Source organism: Rhinolophus sinicus, chromosome 14 (genome assembly GCF_057876585.1).
Source record: "Rhinolophus sinicus isolate RSI-liver-muscle chromosome 14, RSI-T2T, whole genome shotgun sequence".
NCBI classification, from domain to species: domain Eukaryota; kingdom Metazoa; phylum Chordata; class Mammalia; order Chiroptera; family Rhinolophidae; genus Rhinolophus; species Rhinolophus sinicus.
In genome coordinates this window covers 124,792,071-124,814,114 of record NC_142514.1, presented here as the reverse complement: position 1 = coordinate 124,814,114, position 22,044 = coordinate 124,792,071, and the positions used below count along the sequence as shown (strand labels likewise).

The following is a 22,044-nucleotide window of genomic DNA, read 5'->3' as shown; positions in this document are numbered from 1 at the left end:
TGTAATCACTAAGATATAGAGTTTTATTTCCACTTTTATTACTTAGCTTAGCATTGATCTGTGTGTCTACTTGCTTTTTATATTTGTCATGAAGGCTATACTCTTCTTAGATAGCCAGATCATTTTTAATCCAATTTGGAGGTTCCTGAAGAGTAATTTAAACATAATTTACCATCCAGTTAAAAAGACTGCCTCTATTGTCTTTCCATCTCCACAGACTATAGCCTGGTGCTGTACATAGAAAGAACTCAATCATTTCTTTAACAGTTGACTAAAACTACCGAGTAAAGTTCTTTCCTTAAAAGGTCTTTTATAGAGACAACTTCAATTTCCAGAAATCCACAGGAATGATTGGTATCTCAAACAAACGGCCTTTGATTGTATGTGTAAGAAGCTAATGAGCATTGCAGTATACACAATAAATTTCAGGTGGTCACTGGCCCCTTCACAGACAGACCTATACTGGGCCTGGACTGGCCCTACCTAGCCTAGCGAGTTCCTTCCCAGATCATGGCAGGAGAGAGGCAGGTCCCACGTGCTTCAGCATTTGAAGCAAATGACAAGTGGTTGTGTAACACATACATTTTAAAGTTCTCTCAAAAACCTCAGATAAGCAAGATTTTACTCTGTTTTCTGGTGGGCCATAAATTTCCTATCCCCTGCCTGGCCTCTAACTAACTACTGAAGCTTTTTATTTTGGCCCGAAGGACTGAGGCGGAATTCAAGTGCAGAGCTTCAGGTGTTGTATTTCGTTCAGGTTTTATGTTTGGTGCCAACAGTGGTTCATGGGTGGCTCTGAGATAGGGCAGTACAGGAGAGACCAGGACTAAGAGTTGAATTACGATGGGGGCATATTGGACCCCAAGATACATACAGATGGAGAATTAAAAATCTTTTTTTAGATCTACCTCTCCTTTCAATTATTGAACACATTTATGAAGCCCCTTCTTTATGCCAGGTAGTGTGCTATATACTAGATAAATAAAGATAAGCACAGCTTTTGCTCAGTTGCCAAAAGTCTACAAGAAACTGTGGATTCCAAGAAAACAAGAAGAGTTTAGTTGTCAATGATTCAAATACAGCAGGAGAGAATAAGCAGGAAATGGATTCTAACAAAATGGACAGTATTTTGAAGAGGGAAAGTGTCAGAGAGCCCACTTTGGACCTAACATATGAGCATGGCATCCGGAGACAACAGGGCTATGAAGTTCTACTCAAGGTCAGAAACTGGCTTCTCTCCATCCCTGCTGTACATATCTTGCGGGGTATGTAGAAATCTGTTGTGACTTGAGTAAGGATGGACTTACCTGAAAACTCTGCAGTGGGACACCGTATGCTCTGTTGCATTCATCATTCAGAGTTGCATGTTGGTGCCACTTCTGGAAGGTGACCATTATTCAGATATCTCTATATTTTTTTCCTCTGAGATGCTGAAGTGAAATGATTCCTACCTTCTTGCGAGGGTCTGTGAATCAAACATTGGACTCCCACTCAGTTCCTAGTGCTATTTACAGAAAACTTGCAAGCTTGCTTATGAGATCATTGAACTTGTTGTCATCACAAAATGGTCATGTTTGGATGGTGAAGTAAAAAAATCATGCCGATAACAAAGATAATATTGTGTAATATCCACATTTTGGTCCTAAAATCAAATTCTTCACCTTTTGTTAGATTTACTTCCTTTTTAAAAATAAGCAAGTGGCTTATTGAAACAGATTTTATGTGAGCATGACTTTTTCATTTCCAGACATGGAAAAGTTTATTTCATAAGTATGTAGTAAGAAGCATGTATACAGCTGTAGCTGCTGCATGTTTTAATAGACACATTATATACCTGCCCTCTCAATCCTGGAGCCTTTCTTAATGATGATGACATTTAAACTGTCTATATGTCTGCCATACTACAGTACTTTGAAAAGCAAGAAAAATCCAGCTATAATTGAATAACCAAGACTTTTAACTTTTGACTTAAAAGAATCTAGGCATACAAGCATGTGTGTTCTTTGAGAAGTGTCAGAATGAGAAGTAAAAAGCAACCGGGTGAAGGATTCTGCTTTATACTGTCCGCTACCTTATGAACTACATTCTCTACATTCTTCAAGTTTTGTGTTCCCTGTTCCTTTCTCCTCATCCTCAACAGTCCCAGATGTCACACCACTGCAGATTTTAGGGGCAGAGGTCTAAATTTCTGCATTTTTATGGTTCATAGCCCTTCCCACTTCATATATGTCAAAGTGGGCAGCAGTTTCTCCGTTTCGTAAGGGTTCAGCCTTACGTTCTTGGTTTTGATGCTGGTTCAGATTATCAATAATGTCCTACTTCACCAGAAGCCTGTCAAAAATGTAATGAATAGAATGGTTACAAGTTGGAGCAAGTGCCTTACGATTTTTTATGTCTAGTTTTATGTCTGTGTGTGTATGTGTGTGTTTGGGGGTGTGGGAGAGTGAAGAATAGAACAGTAGTCAGAGAAAATCCTCATGACTTACAAAGCAAATTGTAACTTGTGAAGAAGTCTCCACGCCTGAACAAAATGCCCCTCCCCAAAGTAGTGTTTAGGATAAAGTCGGTTTTCATAGGTTGAATCAATACCAATTCCATGTAGCAAAGCTTATCTTTAGGATAATCTGAAACCAAACGACCACGTGATAGCCTTCTGAAATGATCTCTGTAACCCTCTTTTTCGTAAGGTAGAACACAGACTATGGTTTAGGTAAAAATACCTTTTCACCACTGGCATTGGCGTGTGGCAACCCAATGTGTTTCTCTTCTCACAAGGCTGGGAATAAGAAAGTCCCAAACATTCTTAACGGAAAAGTCTCCCTACAAACTCTGATTTCCCAGTTTTAATGTACACAGTGCTATGTTGTTGGTGTTGTTGTTTTAAACCTTGATTAAGAAGATAGTTCTCTAAAATTGACAATTTTACCAGAAAACTCATTTCATTTGCTTTTAAATACTTCTAAAAGAGAAGTCTCTCATTGTGTTTCAGAATGAGATGGAACGAGTAGAAATAGTTGCTTGCTACTTGCCATGTTGCAGTAAAGTAGCTTTTACATGAAAAGTTAATCTTCAGAATATGACCCCATTGTAACTCATTTCCCCATTGATTTCTATATATTGTAGGGAACACTGGGAACACGTTTAAGATTGAACCAATCCTGGGCATCATCACTGTTTCCAAAGAACCAGACATGACGACGATGGGTCAGTTTGTCCTGTCAGTCAAAGTCACGGATCAGGGTTCCCCGCCCATGTCTGCCACTGCAATTGTGCGCATTTCTGTCACCATGTCTGATAATTCTCACCCCAAGTTCACTCACAAAGACTACCAAGCAGAAGTAAATGAAAATGTTGATATTGGAACATCAGTCATTCTAATCTCTGCCATCAGTCAATCTACCCTCATTTACGAAGTAAAAGACGGAAACGTTGATGGGATCTTTACCATAAATCCGTATTCTGGCGTCATCACCACTCGGAAGGCCCTGGATTATGAGCATACGTCCTCTTACCAGCTCATCGTACAGGCCATTAACATGGCAGGAATGGCTTCCAATGTCACAGTCAATATTCAGATTGTTGATGAAAATGATAACGCCCCAGTTTTTCTCTTTTCTGAATATTCGGGCAGCCTAAGTGAGGCTGCCCCAGTTAATAGCATTGTCAGGAGCTTGGATAACAACCCACTGGTGATTCGAGCCACCGATGCCGACAGCAACCGGAATGCTCTGCTTGTGTATCAGATTGTGGAGTCCATGGCCAAGAAGTTCTTCACAGTGGACTCCAGTACAGGTGCAATCAGAACAATTGCTACACTGGACCATGAAACCATCTCCCATTTCCATTTTCATGTGCACGTGAGAGATAGTGGTAGCCCCCAGCTGACCGCAGAGAGTCCCGTTGAAGTCAACATAGAGGTGACAGATGTGAATGATAACCCACCTGTTTTCACTCAGGCTGTGTTTGAAACTGTCTTACTTCTACCTACCTATGTTGGAGTGGAGGTTCTGAAAGTTAGTGCCACGGATCCTGACTCTGAGGTGCCCCCTGAACTAATGTACAGCCTAATGGAAGGCAGCTTGGATCATTTTTTAATTGACTCAAATAGTGGAGTGCTCACCATAAAAAACAACAACCTCTCCAAAGATCATTATATGCTGATAGTTAAAGTGTCTGATGGAAGGTTTTACAGTACGTCCATGGTTACCATCTTTGTTAAAGAAGCCATGGACAGCGGCCTCCACTTTACACAAAGCTTTTACTCCACCTCAATCTCAGAGAACAACACTAACATAACCAAAGTTGCTATTGTCAATGCAGTTGGAAATCGCCTTAATGAGCCCTTAAAATATAGCATCTTAAACCCAGGAAATAAGTTCAAGATAAAATCTACCTCAGGGGTCATTCAGACCACTGGAGTCCCCTTTGACCGTGAAGAACAGGAGTTATATGAGCTGGTGGTGGAAGCCAGCCGCGAGATGGACCATCTGCGTGTGGCTAGGGTGGTGGTCAGAGTTAACATCGAAGACATAAACGACAATTCTCCAGTCTTTGTGGGCCTCCCTTATTATGCTGCTGTGCAAGTTGATGCTGAACCTGGGACTCTGATTTACCGGGTGACAGCCATTGACAAAGATAAAGGTGCAAATGGAGAAGTGACCTATGTCCTCCAGGATGACTATGGCCACTTTGAAATTAACCCTAATTCAGGGAATGTTATTTTAAAAGAAGCATTCAACTCTGACTTGTCCAACATTGAGTATGGAGTCACCGTCCTAGCCAAAGATGGTGGAAAACCCTCTTTGTTCACATCTGTGGAACTTCCCATTACTATTGTCAACAAAGCAATGCCTGTGTTTGATAAACCCTTTTATACAGCATCCATCAATGAAGACATCAGAATGGACACACCTATTCTAAGCATCAATGCCACCAGTCCAGAAGGCCAAGGCATCATATATATCATTATTGATGGGGATCTTTATAAACAATTCAACATTGACTTTGACACTGGGGTCCTGAAAGTCGTCAGCCCTTTGGATTATGAAATTACATCTGTTTACAAGTTGACAGTAAGAGCCAGTGATGCCCTGACTGGTGCCAGGGCTGAAGTCACCGTTGACTTGCTGGTTAATGATGTAAATGACAACCCCCCTATTTTCGCTCAACCCACATACAATACCACATTATCAGAAGCATCTCTCATTGGGACACCTGTTTTGCAAGTTGTCTCTACTGATGCAGACTCAGAAAACAATAAAATCGTACATTATCAGATTGTCCAGGATACTTACAACAGCACAGATTACTTCCACATAGACAGCGCAAGTGGCTTAATCCTGACAGCAAGGATGCTGGACCACGAGTTAGTGCAACACTGTACTTTGAAAGTCAGAGCAACAGATAATGGCTTCCCATCACTGAGCAGTGAGGTCTTGGTTCATATCTACATCTCAGACATAAATGACAACCCTCCAGTTTTTAATCAGCTCATTTATGAGTCCTATGTGAGTGAATTAGCCCCCCGGGGCCATTTTGTAACCTGTGTGCAAGCCTCTGATGCAGACAGCTCTGATTTTGACCGGTTGGAATATAACATTTTATCTGGGAATGACCGGACAAGTTTTCTGATGGATAGCAAGAGTGGCATTATCACACTGTCCAACCACCGAAAGCAGCGGATGGAGCCTCTGTACAGTCTCAATGTGTCAGTCTCTGATGGGTTGTTCACTAGTACTGCACAGGTGCATATTAGGGTACTCGGGGCTAACCTATATAGCCCTGCCTTTTCACAAAGCACCTACGTTGCTGAGGTTAGAGAGAATTTGGCAGCTGGGACAAAGGTAATTCATGTTCGAGCCACGGATGGGGATCCAGGGATGTATGGGCAGATCAGCTATGCCATCATCAATGACTTTGCTAAAGATCGATTCCTCATAGATAGTAATGGACAAGTCATCACAACAGAAAGGCTTGACCGGGAAAACCCTCTGGAAGGAGACATTAGTATTTTTTTGAGGGCTCTAGATGGTGGAGGGAGAACGACCTTCTGCACGGTGAGAGTGATTGTTGTGGACGAAAATGACAATGCTCCCCAGTTCATGACAGTGGAATATAGAGCCAGTGTCAGGGCAGACGTTGGAAGGGGCCACTTAGTCACTCAGGTTCAAGCCATGGATCTAGATGATGGAGCAAATTCAAGGATTACTTATTCCTTATATAGTGAGGCTTCGGTCTCGGTGGCTGACCTCCTGGAAATTGATCCTGACAATGGCTGGATGGTCACAAAGGGCAACTTTAACCAGCTGAAAAACACAGTCCTGTCCTTCTTTGTCAAAGCAGTAGATGGGGGCATTCCAGTAAGGCACTCCCTCATTCCTGTCTATATCCACGTCTTGCCCCCTGAAACATTTTTGCCTTCATTTACCCAGTCTCAGTATTCATTTACTGTTTCAGAAGATACAGCCATTGGGAGCACAGTGGACACCCTAAGGATTTTGCCCAGTCAGAATGTTAGGTTCAGCACAGTTAACGGGGACCGGCCAGAAAACAACAAAGAGGGTGTCTTCATCATAGAACAGGAAACAGGCACGATCAAGCTTGACAAACGCCTTGACCATGAGATCAGCCCAGTTTTCCACTTTAAAGTAGCAGCCACCATACCCCTGGACAAGGTAGACATTGTGTTTACTGTGGATGTAGATATCAAGGTGTTGGATTTGAATGACAACAAGCCAGTCTTTGAGACTACGAGTTACGAAACCATCATAATGGAAGGGATGCCTGTCGGCACCAAACTCATGCAGGTGAGAGCCATCGATATGGATTGGGGAGCCAATGGGCAGGTCACTTACTCCCTCCACTCAGATTCCCAACCAGAAAAGGTAATGGAAGCATTCAATATTGACAGCAACACAGGCTGGATCAGTACCTTGAAGGACCTGGATCACGAGACAGACCCCTCATTCACCTTCTCCGTGGTGGCCTCTGACCTTGGAGAGGCCTTCTCTCTTTCTTCCACGGCTTTAGTCTCTGTCAGGGTGACAGATATAAATGACAACGCCCCAGTCTTTGCCCATGAGGTGTACCAAGGGAATGTGAAGGAGAGCGACCCTCCAGGCGAGGTGGTAGCCATCCTCAGCACGTGGGACAGAGACACTTCTGACGTTAATCGCCAAGTGAGCTACCACATCACAGGTCAGTCTACCACCCTTGGTTTTCAATATGTGCTCTGCTTTCTAAAGATGGAAGGTCGCAGGGGGCAAGATGGAAGGTCGCAGGAGAAAAAAAGGAAGATGAGAAGTTGAGAGGAATAACTTCTCTCTGGGGCTGAGTAAAAGATCTCTGAGTAGACACAGTTTTTCAGTTGTTGGTTGTTGCTAACTCAGCCTTAGTTTGGAGTTCATTGGTTTGCCTGTGACAGATTACCTAAATCGGTACCCAGTCCTTGAGTCACTTTTTATCATTTAAAAGGGATTCCAGCCAAGTATCCCAGTTGAAAAAAAAAGAAAGAAAATAATGGCTCTTTTTGGTGAGGAAATAATTTTAAACTATATTCCTTTTTTCTACATTTTGTAGGGGTAAAAAAAAATAAGCAAATAGTTGACCCCAGGAAACTTCATTTACAAGTTTCTTCTGATAGTAAAAACTCATATGCGCACGCATGTACAAATTAGAGAGCCTGGTTTGACCTTTTGCTGGAAAATCCTAAGTGATAACTCTAAGCCAAAGATACTTCTTCTGACGACTCAATTTTCTTTGATCCCCTTTCTGTCTTCCCAAAGAGTAGGTAACAGTTCAATAGGAAAGCCAAGGTAGATGAATGAGGTCACCCAGAGGGCACAAAATATGTCACCATTGCTCTGAGGGACCAAGGATTTCATGTCAGAGTGAAGAAAAGATGTCTGGATCAGGGGTAGCTTTCCAGGGAAGTGGCTTTAAACACAGAAAGAATAGATAAAGTGGGTGGTGTAGTAGCAGTCTTCCTAAAAACTATTTTGGGGTTTTAAATCTAATATTTTGATGTTGTGACATTCAAAGGCAGAACATAAGCAAATTGCCAAAAGACTTTAAAGAATCCATCAATACTTGTATTCAGGTGGCTTCCCTTTAGAAAAACTACATTATTCAACGTGAAAAATGAATTAATTAGAATGCCCTCAGGACACAGAATCTGCTTAAGTACGTTAGTGGGAAAGTTAATTAATCACTGTAGAGTAAGAGCCACAGGAGAGCATATGTGTCAACGCTCGGGATTTCCACTTCTTTCCTGTATTGCTCTTCTTTATGAAACTGTTTTCTTGATGCTTTCTGCTTGAAGTTCTTTATGCATTTTATGCTTTATCTGATACCTTCCCTGTTTTACTAAAATGTGTATTTCTGTAGTAAAGACATGAGCCGTAGTGATAAGGAAAGAAAGGTGAGTAAAGTATCACTTTGACTTATTTGCATTTAGTTTAGAAAGCTTCTTAAGTATTCTGAGAGATACTTTTTCTGTTTGGAAGAATTGTTAAATACTCAGCTTTAAATATTTATACATTGTCTCTGAATTCTCAGTGGATGATTTAAAGAAACCATCCCATCAACAAGTAATGAGAACAGAGTAGCTTGAAGCTACCGTTACTATTAGCAGTGCCAACCACCAACTGATTTTAATGGGATTTAATTTTTGCTCTTGATGTAGCACAACTTGGCTGGGCTGCCGCAGATTAACAAAGGACCATTAATCATTTTATTCAACCAAAGAACAGTGTGGGCCTGCACCAAAAGCATTTAATAGGTTAAACTTGTGCATGCTGAAATAATATCCAGTTGCAGCCTAATTGAATCCTAGACAGTCATGGAGGAAAGCGATTTCTCAGGGAGGACCCCAAGCCTCACCAGAGCAGGTTTCTCTACCTCGACACTATTGACATTCTGCGTAGATAAGTCTTTGTTGTAAGTGGCCGTTCTGTGCATTGTAGGATGAGTAGCAGCATCTCTGGACTCTATCCAATGGATTCCAGTAGCATCACCATCATGACCCCTGATGTGACATTCAAAAATGTCTCCAGACATTGACAAATGTCTACCAGGGTGGAGGGTGAGGGGAGGAGAGGGGAGGCACAGTCATTCCCAACTGAGGTCCACTACCCTAGAGGAATGTGCAGCCCTCACCCTTTCTGCACTGTCTGTCCAGTATGGTCCATTTACCCCATGTTTGCCCCACACTGCTGAGGCCCTAGACAACCCCCCTCACCGCCCCCACCCTATGCCTTATAATGGAGAGTGCAGAGTCTGGCTCAAAATTCCACTACTTCCTATTCCATCCCTTCGGCAGCCCTATGATCTTTACCCTCCCTCCTCTTTTAAAGATTTATTATAAGAAGCTGAAATGGCTCCACTTTTTCAATGAAGTAGCAGCCAGTATGCAGTATATTTCCTTATTTTTGTTTCTTGTTGGTCTTCCCCAATAAGATGTGAGCTCCAGCAGAAAAGCAGGAATTTTTGTCAGTTTTGCCCACTGCTGTAGCCTTCGGCCTGGCACACTGCCTGGCCAAGAGCAGGTGATAAATACTTGTTGAATGGCCAAACAAATGAAACAGTGATGATCTAACTGGATTCCGGGCTCCTTGCCAGTTGTCTCGTCCAGTCCTCCTCCATGTTTGAAGTAACATTATTTCCGTTTTGGGGATTAGAAGGTCAAGGTAGTTGTTTTCCCTCCTTTTCCTATCTTCTCCAAGCCACTTTTGTCCCCATGTAATTTAATGATGTGGGAAAGTAATATTGCTGGGACCCCTGTCAGTGTTTCAGCATCATAAAAAGCTGTTCCACTTCATCTCTTCTACTTTTCTTCCGCTTTCACCAGCTTCACTCTGATAAATTTGATCTAAGTGCAGTGCTTATCTTTGAACAGCTCCTTAAATGACCCCTTGTTCAGGCTATTTGATACCAGTGGGTCTTCCTCTGTCACACAAACTTTTCTCCCCCGAACTCCAGTCCTTATAAGAAGAGTGCAGCTGTCTGATAAAGCCTTCATTAAAAGATTCCTTAATAGAACTGACTGTCTTTCCTTGATTGCATAATCAACAGCTAATGAAATTGTCGTGGTAACAAGAGCTACAGTGTATTACATCCTCTCTTGAGACAAAGTGGAAAGACAATTGTGTCATCCTGAGAAGAGGATTGATTGTTCACAGTTTGAATTTGATTGTCCTTAAGGGGAACCAAACAAGAGATCATCTCCAGCTTCTCTAAGTGGGTTTTATTCTCTTGGAAAGTTACCGTTTTGCTTTCAACATAAGCCAAGCATATAAATATCAGGCACAAGAATCAAAAGGAAGTAAGAATCAATCAGTATCGTAAATGATACAGTTTGAGGGGCACCTGGATGACCCTACACAGACCTCTCGCTGTTGTTGTAGAATGAAGCTCTTCATTGCACATCTTCAAAAACTTTTTTCACTGCAGGAGGTAACCCCCGAGGAAGGTTTGCCCTGGGCCTGGTACAGAGTGAGTGGAAGGTCTATGTGAAGAGACCTCTAGATAGAGAAGAACAAGACATTTACTTCCTCAATGTCACCGCCACTGATGGGCTCTTTGTGACACAGGCCATGGTGGAAGTGACTGTCAGTGATGTCAATGACAATAGCCCCGTGTGTGATCAGGTGAGATTTGTGGGTATATTGGATATATTGCTGATTTTTACTCTCCTTCTCTAAAATTTAATCAAACGCCATTTCCCTTAACTGATTAAGGCCGGGTTAATTTCTGCTCTTATTTCCTTAATAAGTGGGCTCCAATGGGATATAAGAGGGTAGGAGGTGGAGTCTAGAGTGAAATATTATTAACATGGAAAGGGTATAAGCAGCACGATCAGGTACCAATTTTGCCCACAAAAACAAACACAAAACCAATTGCCTTTAAATAACTTTTAAGGAATCGTAAAGGACCTTATGACTCATTCTGTCTAAATCACTGATTTCATAAAAGAGACATGGACCACTAGAAAGCATAAATTACTTTTTTTATATGAGTTTACACAGCTGGTTCGTGGCCATGTTGGCAATGAACCCAGATCTCCAGGGTCCTCATGAGGTAGCCTTTTCACCAGAGAACAAAACATGACAGCCAATGCAAGGTGCCAGAACTAGCTTTTATTTTCTTTCTTACTGAAACTAAATCAGTATTAATTTAACTTCTCCTTACCGTGTGAACCAAGAGACCATATTGGTGTTCTGCAGCTTAGAAAAGTATTGCAAATAGATTTAATCTTTCATACTAATGCCAAAGGTTAGCAGTGCCTCTTTAAAAAGTTGAAGGGTCCCAAGGACTCAATGGCACTTAACAGAAAAGAGGACCATCATCAATATATGATGTGTGTCATGGTTCCACAGGGGCAAGGTTTTTTTGTCTGTTTTCTTCACTATTGTCCTTCTAGTATCTAAGCACCTAGCACATAGTAAATGCTCAATCAGTATTTGTTGAATGAGTGAGCATGGGAGAGGCAGGGCAAGAGGTATACCATGTTTCATCATGTATTATAAGATGGTTCTACAGTGCAGGAAAAAATAACCAAAGCTAAAATATATGAATGCATTTTTAAAGAAATCATTTATCGTGCTAACTATGGCAATTGCTCCACAACTACTAATGATTTAATTACCTTTCTTGACCTTTGCCTAGGTTGCATATACAGCATTATTCCCTGAAGACATTCCATCGAATAAAATCATCCTGAAGGTCAGTGCCAAGGATGCTGATATTGGATCCAATGGAGATATACGATACTCACTCGATGGATCTGGACACAATGAATTTTTTCTAGATCCAGAAAGTGGTAAGGTGAAATTTGTTCTTTGGGTAGATGCCATTGTTAATGCATGAAAAGTTAAACTCTCTTCTGGTCTCATCACTAGTAGGTAGCTAATATACCTTGATATGATGCCTGGCTCTCTTGGACTAAGAAATAGTAGTTGCACGTGATATCTGAAGATGGGTGCTCTGGAGCACAAAAAGTTTATTTGGCTTATAAAACTTGCCCTGACTTACCTACACTTATTATTAATAGCATCGAGTAATCAGACATGTCCACTTGCTTCTCCCATTTCTCATACCCATGAATTAAAGCCATCTGCCCTATAAAGAGTATAAATAGAATTACTTCACAAACACAGGTTGCCATGCAAACCAGACAGCAACGCATGGTAAGGAGAGTTTTTCCCTGTTGAAATCCCTTTTGGGTCCCTTCCCGATGTTTATTAACACACTTGTCTGGTTTTTGTTAAACATTCCTGCTTAGTTTCTCCAAAGTTATGAGCCCTCAGATTTGCTTATATATTCAGGTAAAATTTATAAGGTAAAGGTTATGTACGCCAACAGCAGATGCCTGCACTGAAGGACAGAGCTAATGGAAATGACGTTTTCTATGGAGGAAAATTATGTTTGTGTTATTTATTGGATGGTTCATCCAATGGCAATTTTTAAATGAAGTGCGAAGATCAAATAACGCATATTTCCAACGTCTTGGTCCCAGTGAATGACGAAATAATTGAGTCTCCAAAAGGTGGTAGCTGCTCCCTGCCCCACTTCCATGTCATCTGTATCCTACCTAGCTGGGAGCACCGAGCTACATAGGAATGTACTACTTGGCTATAAGTGCCTGGTGATTATTTGTTCAATAGCTAACTTTATTGAGTAGCTAGCTAGTTGACATAAGAGAACTTCATGGGATATTTGTGGTAGACTCCGAGATGAACAAAACAAACTATCCCCAAGGTATATTGTAACCTAGTGGGAGAAACAGACCAGAAAGCCAATAATAATAATAATAATAATAATAATAATAATAATAGCAGCAGCAACAGCGATGATGATGATGATGATAATAATAATAATAAAAGGAAGAATGAAATGAGTGCCCAGGAGAGATATCGGGGGAGTTATATCTAGACCCAGAGGAAGAAGTAACTAATATTCTAATGAGGGGGAAGAGGAAACTGTTTTAAAGAAGGGCTGGCATTTGAACTGAGCCAGGATTCTAATAGCTAAAGCAGGGCGCGGTACAAGCACAGAGCAGGGCACATCCAACAAACACCACGTATAGCGTGGTCACTGGTGAGAGGCACGATGGAATGGATGATGAGAAACGTGGTGGGGAAAATAACTGGGCCAGGGGCTTGAACGCTCAACTGAAAAAACCACTGGATGTTTTTGAGTTGGAGAGGAAATGATCCAACTTATGTATGAGAACTGGCTGCAGCAAGGAAGTCATAGGAGGAACTGCCTTGTAAGTGTACATGGCGTAGTCCAAATAGCATCTACTACTTTTATTTAAGGGTAATAATATTTCATGATCATACTTTTCACCAAATAGCATTTATGCAGGTCTGTCACTGCGCTTGCTGCTTAACCATTGAAACTTCAACAACAGTCTCCACAGGGGCTGACACCCAGCACCAGTGCAGCTATCCCAGTGGTTAAAATACAGACATAACCTGCCTCCATGTTAATTGCTAAATAGCTGCTGCTCCAAGCTCCTCAAATACGCCCCCACTTGAACCTTCCCCAGCCCCTTCCACAGTCTAGCAGATAGGGTTCACCTGGCATAGTAGGACTCCCACAAGACCTCTTATTGCTAAAGCCAGCCTCTGTTTTGATTGTTTTCCTCTAAAAGATGGAGTAGGAAGATGTTGAGTATCTGGGAGCAGAGACACAGCTGCCTCTTCTGGATCTAAAGTTTATTGACCTAATTGAGCATCAGAGAACTAAGGAGACTGGTCCTTTCTCTATGCTTTTTCTGGAGATACAGTACAAACTCAGAGACATAGCTGATCTCCAGAGCAGGTCATGGGAGGTTTAAAGAGGTACGGAGCTTCTCCATGTAGCCAAAGGAAGGAACCCCTGGTACCAGAGGTTTCACCATGGGATTAATTAATTTGAAGGTCATGATGTTGGTTTGTTGTTGCATCCAGAATCCCATAAATTTTTCCCTCGTGCTTACATTTTAATTTGCTCTATTTTTCAAAGTATGAAGCACTTGAGCCAAATGTTGGTGCTTCCTGTATTGGGGATTCTTTATATAATTGATCCTCTCTGCTCTTCACAGAAAGACAGTTTTTGAAAAGCCATGCTATTTATTTTCAGGTGAGTTAAAAACCTTGGCTCTGTTGGACCGGGAGAGGGTCCCTGCATACAACCTGGTCGCCAGGGCAACCGATGGGGGTGGCAGGTTCTGCCAATCTGATGTCCGCTTGATCCTGGAGGACGTGAATGATAACCCCCCTGTGTTTTCTTCTGACCACTACAACACCTGTGTCTATGAGAACACAGCCACCAAGGCTCTGTTGACCCGAGTTCAAGCCGTGGATCCCGACATTGGTGAGTCAGTTGCATTGATGGGATGTCTCCCTGTTCATTCTTCAGGGGCTGTCTTCCCTTTAGTTTCATTGGCCCACTGGTTCCTTACCAAGAACGTGTATAGTAAGCTACATTTCAGCTCCTTTGATACCGTAAATTCCCTTACCTTTTAACAAGAAATTGGGGGTTTGGGCTCTTTTTCACCTTTAGAATAAAAACAATACCTTCCTTACTTGCCCATTCCTCCTGACCATAGTTAAAATGCTGTGTTGTGTGACAGGGAGAATTCATTTCCATTTCTATAAAGAATTACATCACATGCCTCAGCTGAAATATGACAATCTCGATTTATGCTAGTGCCCCATGGTGCAAAGACCAATTACAAAATGTGCTGCCAGTCCAGTGTGAATTTTTTAAACTGCCATTTTCCAGAGTATCTTGGTCACATATAAACTGACATTTCTAGGCAGGGCAAGGGTGGGAGAGATAAGAAGGAATTAGAATTGAAAGTTGCTAATAAAGTTTGTGTTCAAAACCACTTTACATAATGAGATGGTGAGTTAGAAAAGACTGGAGTTAATTGCTGGGTAGTCCTTCTGAGAATGCATAAGTTATTGAGGTGACTGCGTGATGGAATATAAATACAAAAGGGCATATAGACAGCCTCTTGGTGATGCATTTTAAGAGCTGTAAATCAGAAGACTAGGGAATGATGGGGTGTGTCTGCTATGCTAAACAGGCCTTTATGTAATTCAGTGTCTTATTGCTTAATTCTGAATTGAAAGAAAAATTATTGGACTAATGGAAAGGTAAATACATGATAATTAGTTGAAAACAAACATAGAGCCCAGGGTCTCTTCATATTTCCCCTTAGAGAAATTAGTGGCTACACTTTGAATTACTGCTCTTACCTTGTTAGCATAATTTTCTAGGCTGAGAACCAACCTTTTAAAAGTCTGCATATTTTAAGACCTGGTGAAAAATGATAAACAGGAAAAGACTCTTTATTGATTTACAATTATACAATACCTACAAATGCTCTTTTTTTAAAGGAGGATTAGAAAACATTCTCTGGACTCTTATTAGCAGACAGTTGGGGAAAAAGAGGACAGAAATCATGCAAATGAATGTTTTAATAATTCAAATTTGACCTTGAGAGTGTGTAATTGGATATAGATGAAATTTTAAGATTTAAAAATTATTTTAATTAAAATTCCAATTTTAAGAAACTGGTTTGTTTGTTTTTCCTGCTTACTTCCTTCATGAAAGAATTGGGTATGCTCTATCTACTAGAGATTGAAGACAGAAGGAGTTTGATTAGTGCCCATGATGTTTCTGACAGTGGAGGGTGGGGAGGAGATGTTATTGACTGACAGATGTGGTTGTAGTAAAAAATATGCTGTTAACTTTGTCCTCTTTTTCACTTCTTCTGAGTCAGCTGTCCAGGTTGGGAGTTGGGGAAGAAGGGATGGACTAGACTCTGGGCATTTAGCAGAGCAGAGATGATAAAGCCTTCAAAGGACCAAAACTAGAATAATGACCTTATCAGCACCTCCCTTTTCTCATTTGCGTTAATTAGCAAAAGGCTGACATTCAGAGCTTCAAACAGAGAGGTTGTGAATGCTGCTGACACCTATATATTAATATTAAGTGCATCCCCAGGCTATTGTATCAGCATCGCATACCAGATTCTGGTTCATTTTCTCAGTTTTTATAGAACTCATTTCGCTTTTAAAAAAATAAAAGAACTGAGATAGCTGGGGAAGAACAAATGAGTACTTCTAAACATGCAAACTGAGCACCTATTATGACCCAAGCACTATGCTGAAAAAGTGGGTATAAAGGTGTTGGTCAGAGGTTGCGGGGGAATTTCAGTAGCAGCAGCATCAGTCTGAGCTGTGATCAAAATGACATTCTGCAGAATCCCTGGGTGTCAGTGACTGGTGGCTTATGCCATTTTCAGTAGCAGCCTGATCAGAACACTTCCTTTCTCAGGCACGCTTATTTCTTGGCCTTTCATAAGGGACCACAGAGGAGCATGAGCTGCGTACTGAGATTCCCAGGTTGTGAAATGGTCAATTCATCTTGGGGCCAAACTGACCCTCTGACCTGAAGCTGAGTTTGCACAGGAATCATTAGGCTGAATCCAGCCCGCTAGTGTATTTAATTTGGCTTATATACAGTGTTCAGAAATGTTTGAATTAGTTGTCAATAAAAGTCAGATTTTCATTCGAAATTTCGATTTCTGGCATTTTATAAAAATGGCAACAGCACTCAGAAGACTCGGCAATTCCAGGCGCACAGCCCTGCAGCCATAGAAGCTTAAGTAAAAGCTGCCTCCCTGATACCAGCCCGTTCTCAATCTCCATATTCCCAGACATTTCATTTACTTATGTTACCGCCTGTCCTCAGAGGCCTGTTCTCTAAAGTGACAAGGAAATGTCTCTTTTTAAAAAACTTTTTATTTTGCAATAATTACAAGTTCACAGGAAATCATAAAAAAAAATAAATGTACGGGAAATTGTATGTACCTTTCACCCAACACTTTCTCCCAGTGATATGATACTATCTTGCATGGCTGTAATACATTATCAGATTTTGGTGTGAGTGTGTGTGTGTGTGTGTGTGTGTGTGTGTGTGTGCAATTCTACATAATTTTACCACCTGTGCAGCTTCATATACCCACCGCCACATTCATTCTTCACAAGGTTCCCTTCTGCCAGCCTTTCATAGACACACCGACCTCCTCCTTGCTCTTCCTTCCCAGTCTCTAACCCCCGGCAACCACTATTCTCCATGTTTATAATTTTGTTATTTCAAAAATTGTATTTAAATGCAATCATGTAGTTTGTAACCTTTTGATGTTGGTTTTTCACTCAGCATAATTCCCTTGAAACCCATCCAGCTTGTCTAATTGTTTGTTTTTTTAATTTATTGGGGTGACAATTGTTAGTAAAATTACATAGATTTCAGGTGTACAATTCTGTATTACATCATCTATAAATCCCATTGTGTGTTCACCAACCAGAGTCAGTTCTCCTTCTATCACCATATATTTGATCCCCTTTACCCTCATCTCCCACCCCTCTCCCCACTTATCCTCTGGTAACCACTAAACTATTGTCTGTGTCTATGAGTTTTTGTCTAATTGATTTTGATTCTAGGGAAGAAGATGGGCTCCACTTGTGTAAATGACGGGGCTGTTTGGTTCACGACACTTCTTTTGTTAAGCATATTCCTTTACCTGGAAATAACTGACTCGGTCAGGAATAAAATCAAAATAGAGGCAGACAAGATAATTTTAACCTGCATTTTATGAGTTCTAAGAAATAGCATAGGAACTGTCTAGATTTTAGCATTAAATTCTTAGTTTTTCCCGTAAAATGGAAATATATTCAATCCCATGAACTAATGATATGACATGACCTAACAGTTATAAAAGTTTAATCCTTTCAGTAAAGATTAGGAGACTTTTGCCTCTTTGGGGTTAATATTTTAATATTTAGTCTACCTCTTAGAGGTATGATTTGTGTCCAGTTTCCCAATCTTGAGTGTTTTTTAAAGCCAGCAAAGGGAATATACCATGATAAAGTTCAGAGCTAAAATCTGTGACTATTTTAGGCAAAGTGATGTGAAAATAAAATGTAAACGTGCACTGAAAAACATGCTATAGCCCATGATTTATTGAGAGGCCAACTTCCAGATATTTGAAATGTGATAGGACGTGTTTTTCTTCTTGTGGATGAGAGATATAAAGCAAGGAAATGTTCTAATGAGCAACTCACTTATTCCATTCCTGTAAGTATTTCCTGCAAGGTTTAGAACTTCTTCCAGTGACTTCAGAAAAACTCAGAGGCTCAAAACACACATTACATTTAGTTTCCACTAAGTTGAACAGATATTTAATGAGCAGCTAGGTAGTAGATACTGGAAAAGGAGCTGCAAGGTTCTCACAGATGAGGAATGTGCAGTGACCAGCATCAGATCATATACAGTAGTGAAAAGCACGCGTCAGAATGTATAATGCATCCCTTTACTAAAAGGCAGAGCTCCTAGACTGAATAGGATTTCAACAGGCCGAGCTCCGAAGGCATTCAGGAGGGCAGGAGCCATGAGGATAAAGTTGCAAAGCTGGGAACGGTGGACCCAGCGCAATAGTTGGGAGAACATCATGTTGTGCCGGACAGAGAGCGGTCGATGAGGCGAGAAAAGTAGTCTGGGGACTGATTGTGGTGGTTCATGAAGGGAATTGTGTACTCAAACCAATAGGTAGCAAAGAAGCCTGGAGCACTTTTTAGAAAAGAAATCATCAGTTCTGGAGTTTGGAAATGCTAATATGATAGGAGCCTGTAACAGGGGAATAAAGAAAGCTCCTAGGAGGGTATTGAGAAAGACCACAGAAGCCAAAATTAGAGTAGTGGCTTTGGGATTTAAAAGGAAGGAGCCAATGAAAGGGAGATTTTAGCTGTAAATTCCCTGAGTTTGGGCAACTGACTGGATTGAAGGCAAAATAGACAGGCGAGACAAGATTTCAGACTTGGGTGCCCAGTGAGGTGCTGCATGAACAGATATAGCACAGGTGGCCTGAAGTAGGCCCTGGTGTAGAGATAGAGATAAGAAATTGGAGACATGCTGGGAATTAAAGTACAGCCTTTCAGAAAAACTGTCAGAATAAGGTAACAAGTTCGCTACTCATGACAAAGTAGGGTGCCTCCAAGCAATTTAGTCATAGTAGGAAACAGGCATGCACAAATGAACATTCAAAGAATAATGTAATAAATGTTATAATAGACTTGCATCTGCAAAAGTAGGGATTTTGTAAGAATTAATCAGATAGCACATACAAAATGCTAGCAAAGCTCCCCGTGGGAACATTAAAATGTGATCCACAAAGTAGCATTAGCATTTGACTTGGGTATTAAGGGTTGGGGCTTTTTTGATTTGGATAGATAAGAAGAACGGAATGATCTAGCCAGTGAGAGAGAGGGAGAGGGAGGCAGGAACAGAGGGGAGAGAGAGAGGGAGAGAGATGAGGATTGTATCAGCCAGGATAGGTTTAGCTAGGCTAGGCTGGGGTCATTTTTAAAAAAATCTCTGTCTTAGCACAGCAGAAGTTGCATTTGTTCCCATGTGAAGTACAGGTAGGTGTGAGTCCATCCAGTGACATGAAGATCTGGTCCCTCCATTCTGTTAACACCACCTTCTTGACCAGTGGCTCCCAACATCACCCTGCCAGAGAAGAGAGGGATGAAGGAGGCACACCTGCTCTTGGCTGCTCCAGCCTGGGAGAGACCCATGTCACTCTGTCACTGTCCATTGCCCAAACTAGTCAGAGGAGGCTAGGAAATGTAGAGGAAGCTATGGGATATTTCATGAGCACTCGTGTGTCTGCCACAATGATGAAAGCAGGAAAGGGTAACTGGCTCAGCATGTCCCAAAGAGGCAGGAGAGGGTGACATTACTAATATGGGTAGGGAGGGTTAGACTCCGCAACATGAAAAGGCCACTTGTCCTTAGAAATGAAAAGGAGAGAAGCAGGAAGAAAAAATCCTGAAACTAAGAGGGAGATGCTTAGAATAACCCAGTGTGAAGCACACATCTGCCCTCAGACATCTCCATCTGGTAAGGGGTTCTATCATCTCGGGACACTAACATGGCAGCAGCTACACTGGGTGTGCTCTGAAGAGAATGCTGGGAATCTGTTTCAGGAGCTAGGGGAAATGTGAGAGGGAGTCATCAGGAAATGAAGGAGAGAAATGCCTTATCCACTGAGGGCTCTGTAGGTGCTGGATTACATAAATGAGTGGACCCAATTAAGTAGAGTGAGTTACATTAATAGGAAATATGAGAAGTTCTCTCTCTGTGTTCTTCCAGAACAATGCCTTTCCCTCTAAAGTTAATAGTTAAACCTTCAGACTAACAGAGAATAGGAAAGAGGCAGAAAACTTATCTCTTCACAAAACTTTTCCATTTTTTCCCAAGTGTTTGTTTTTCAACAGCCATCAGAATCCTTAATTTTGCGCTGTCACTCACTGCAATAATGTAAGCTTACTGTCCATGCTGGGGTTTCGTTTTCTGCATATTTCACTAGGGAGATGGTGTGGTGACCCCTGTGCCATGCTCTCATGGGGAAGAAGCTGGGATTAACTTGGTTTTCCAAAGCACAGATCTTGTCAGAGGAAGTGAAGTGCCGGCCCAATATTTTGGAACATCATCTGCTCTGAGAGTGTAGCTCCTTCTGAAGGAGCAGGAAATTATTTATCTGAAAGAGATGTTTATGAAAATAACCACTGAGGGTTGTTAAATGGAGATCTTTCTGACCCAACCACTTTAAATGAATCTATCCAGTTGTTTCTTGCCTCTTCTGACTCTTCCTAGTCTGTGTATTTGCCACTTATTGAGAGCCATGGAAAGAGACTTGGGAAAGAAGTTAAGAGATAGACTAAGTCCACAGCAGTGTGTGATAGACTAAATGCTGGAACTATGGCAGAAAAGCATGTCCAGTACTCTGGGTTAGCAGTTTCCTACATCTTCCTGGGACTAAGTCTGAGGGAACATCGTTCACACCAATCTATAAGAATCAGAAACACTTGTCTGCACCTGGATTTCTCACTTAACTTCAAATACGATGGCCGAAGCTAAGTTTCAACTCCTGTGATGGTGTTAGATTTTCAGTCTTCCCTTGTCACCTGTCTGGTCCCATGGAGGTCTCTATAATAGTGTTTCATTTTATGTCTTTCATCATCACCTCCTGGTCTCATGGGGGAAAGCAAATACTATATATTTAGCATGTACTCTCTAAAGGACTTAGCTGAATATATTACCTTTGCAATTAGATCTCCCTGTTCTGAACTCCCATAGCGTAGCACGTTGAGATTATCCTGACGTGGAACTGCTTACGTATCTCCTCTACTACTCTTAAACCCTCCAAGGCATGATTGTTGCTTAGTAAGAATTTTAAGTTATAATAGTCATAGCGTGACTAATAATGTTTACTTTTTGAGCTTCTGCTACATGCCATGCTCTGTGCCAAGTACTGCAGACTTATTATTTCCACTTCTTACAACAACCCAGCAAGTTGGCATATATTTTGTTGTTCATTTAACATGTTAAAAAAAGGTGGGGGTTAACTTGCCCTGAGCTGCAAGCTAGTTAGTGGTAGGTCCAAGGGAGGATTGGTTAACAGATATCCAGCTAATAGTTGTGTTTTAGTCAAGGGCACTGGTCCTCAAAAAGTGGTCCCTGAACCAACAGTATAAATATCACCTGGGAGCTTTTTAGAAATGCAAACTCTGAATAAGAGACTGGACGATGTGTGTTTCTCAAACTTCAGTGAGCATTAGAATCACCTAGAGGACTTGTTAAAGCAGGAGTTGCTGGAATTTGCCCCCAGATTTTGATTCACTGGGTCCGGGAGGAGACCTGACCATTTGTATTTCAGGGGATGTTAATGCTGACTTCCCAGGTCCATGCTTTGAGAGGTGCTTGCTTAGCAGTTCTTAATCTTTTTGAGCCAGAAATACTTTGACAGTTTGGGAACACCTACAAATCACTTCTCAAGATGATGTTTTACAATTCATAAAATAAAATACAAAAAGTTACAAATGGAATAGATATGTTCAAATTTTCTTAATGGTATACAGTAATATGAAGTTCTGTTTTAATATGTTAAATATAAGATCTAGCACAATCAATCTAATAATTTCC

The 22,044-nt window shown here is 41.2% G+C and overlaps 1 protein-coding gene across 6 annotated transcripts in view; it reads left to right on the top strand.

Moving 5' to 3' along the window:
* Window positions 1-22,044, top strand: part of FAT3 (FAT atypical cadherin 3) — a 634,277-nt gene that overhangs the window by 538,889 nt on the left and 73,344 nt on the right. For all 6 annotated transcript variants that reach the window (XM_074335616.2, XM_019737552.3, XM_074335615.2 and 3 more), the window contains 4 exons: window positions 3,124-7,197; window positions 10,450-10,646; window positions 11,665-11,818; window positions 14,125-14,358. In XM_074335616.2, the coding sequence (XP_074191717.2) occupies window positions 3,124-7,197; window positions 10,450-10,646; window positions 11,665-11,818; window positions 14,125-14,358 (4,659 nt within the window). The remainder of the gene's footprint in view (window positions 1-3,123; window positions 7,198-10,449; window positions 10,647-11,664; window positions 11,819-14,124; window positions 14,359-22,044) is intronic.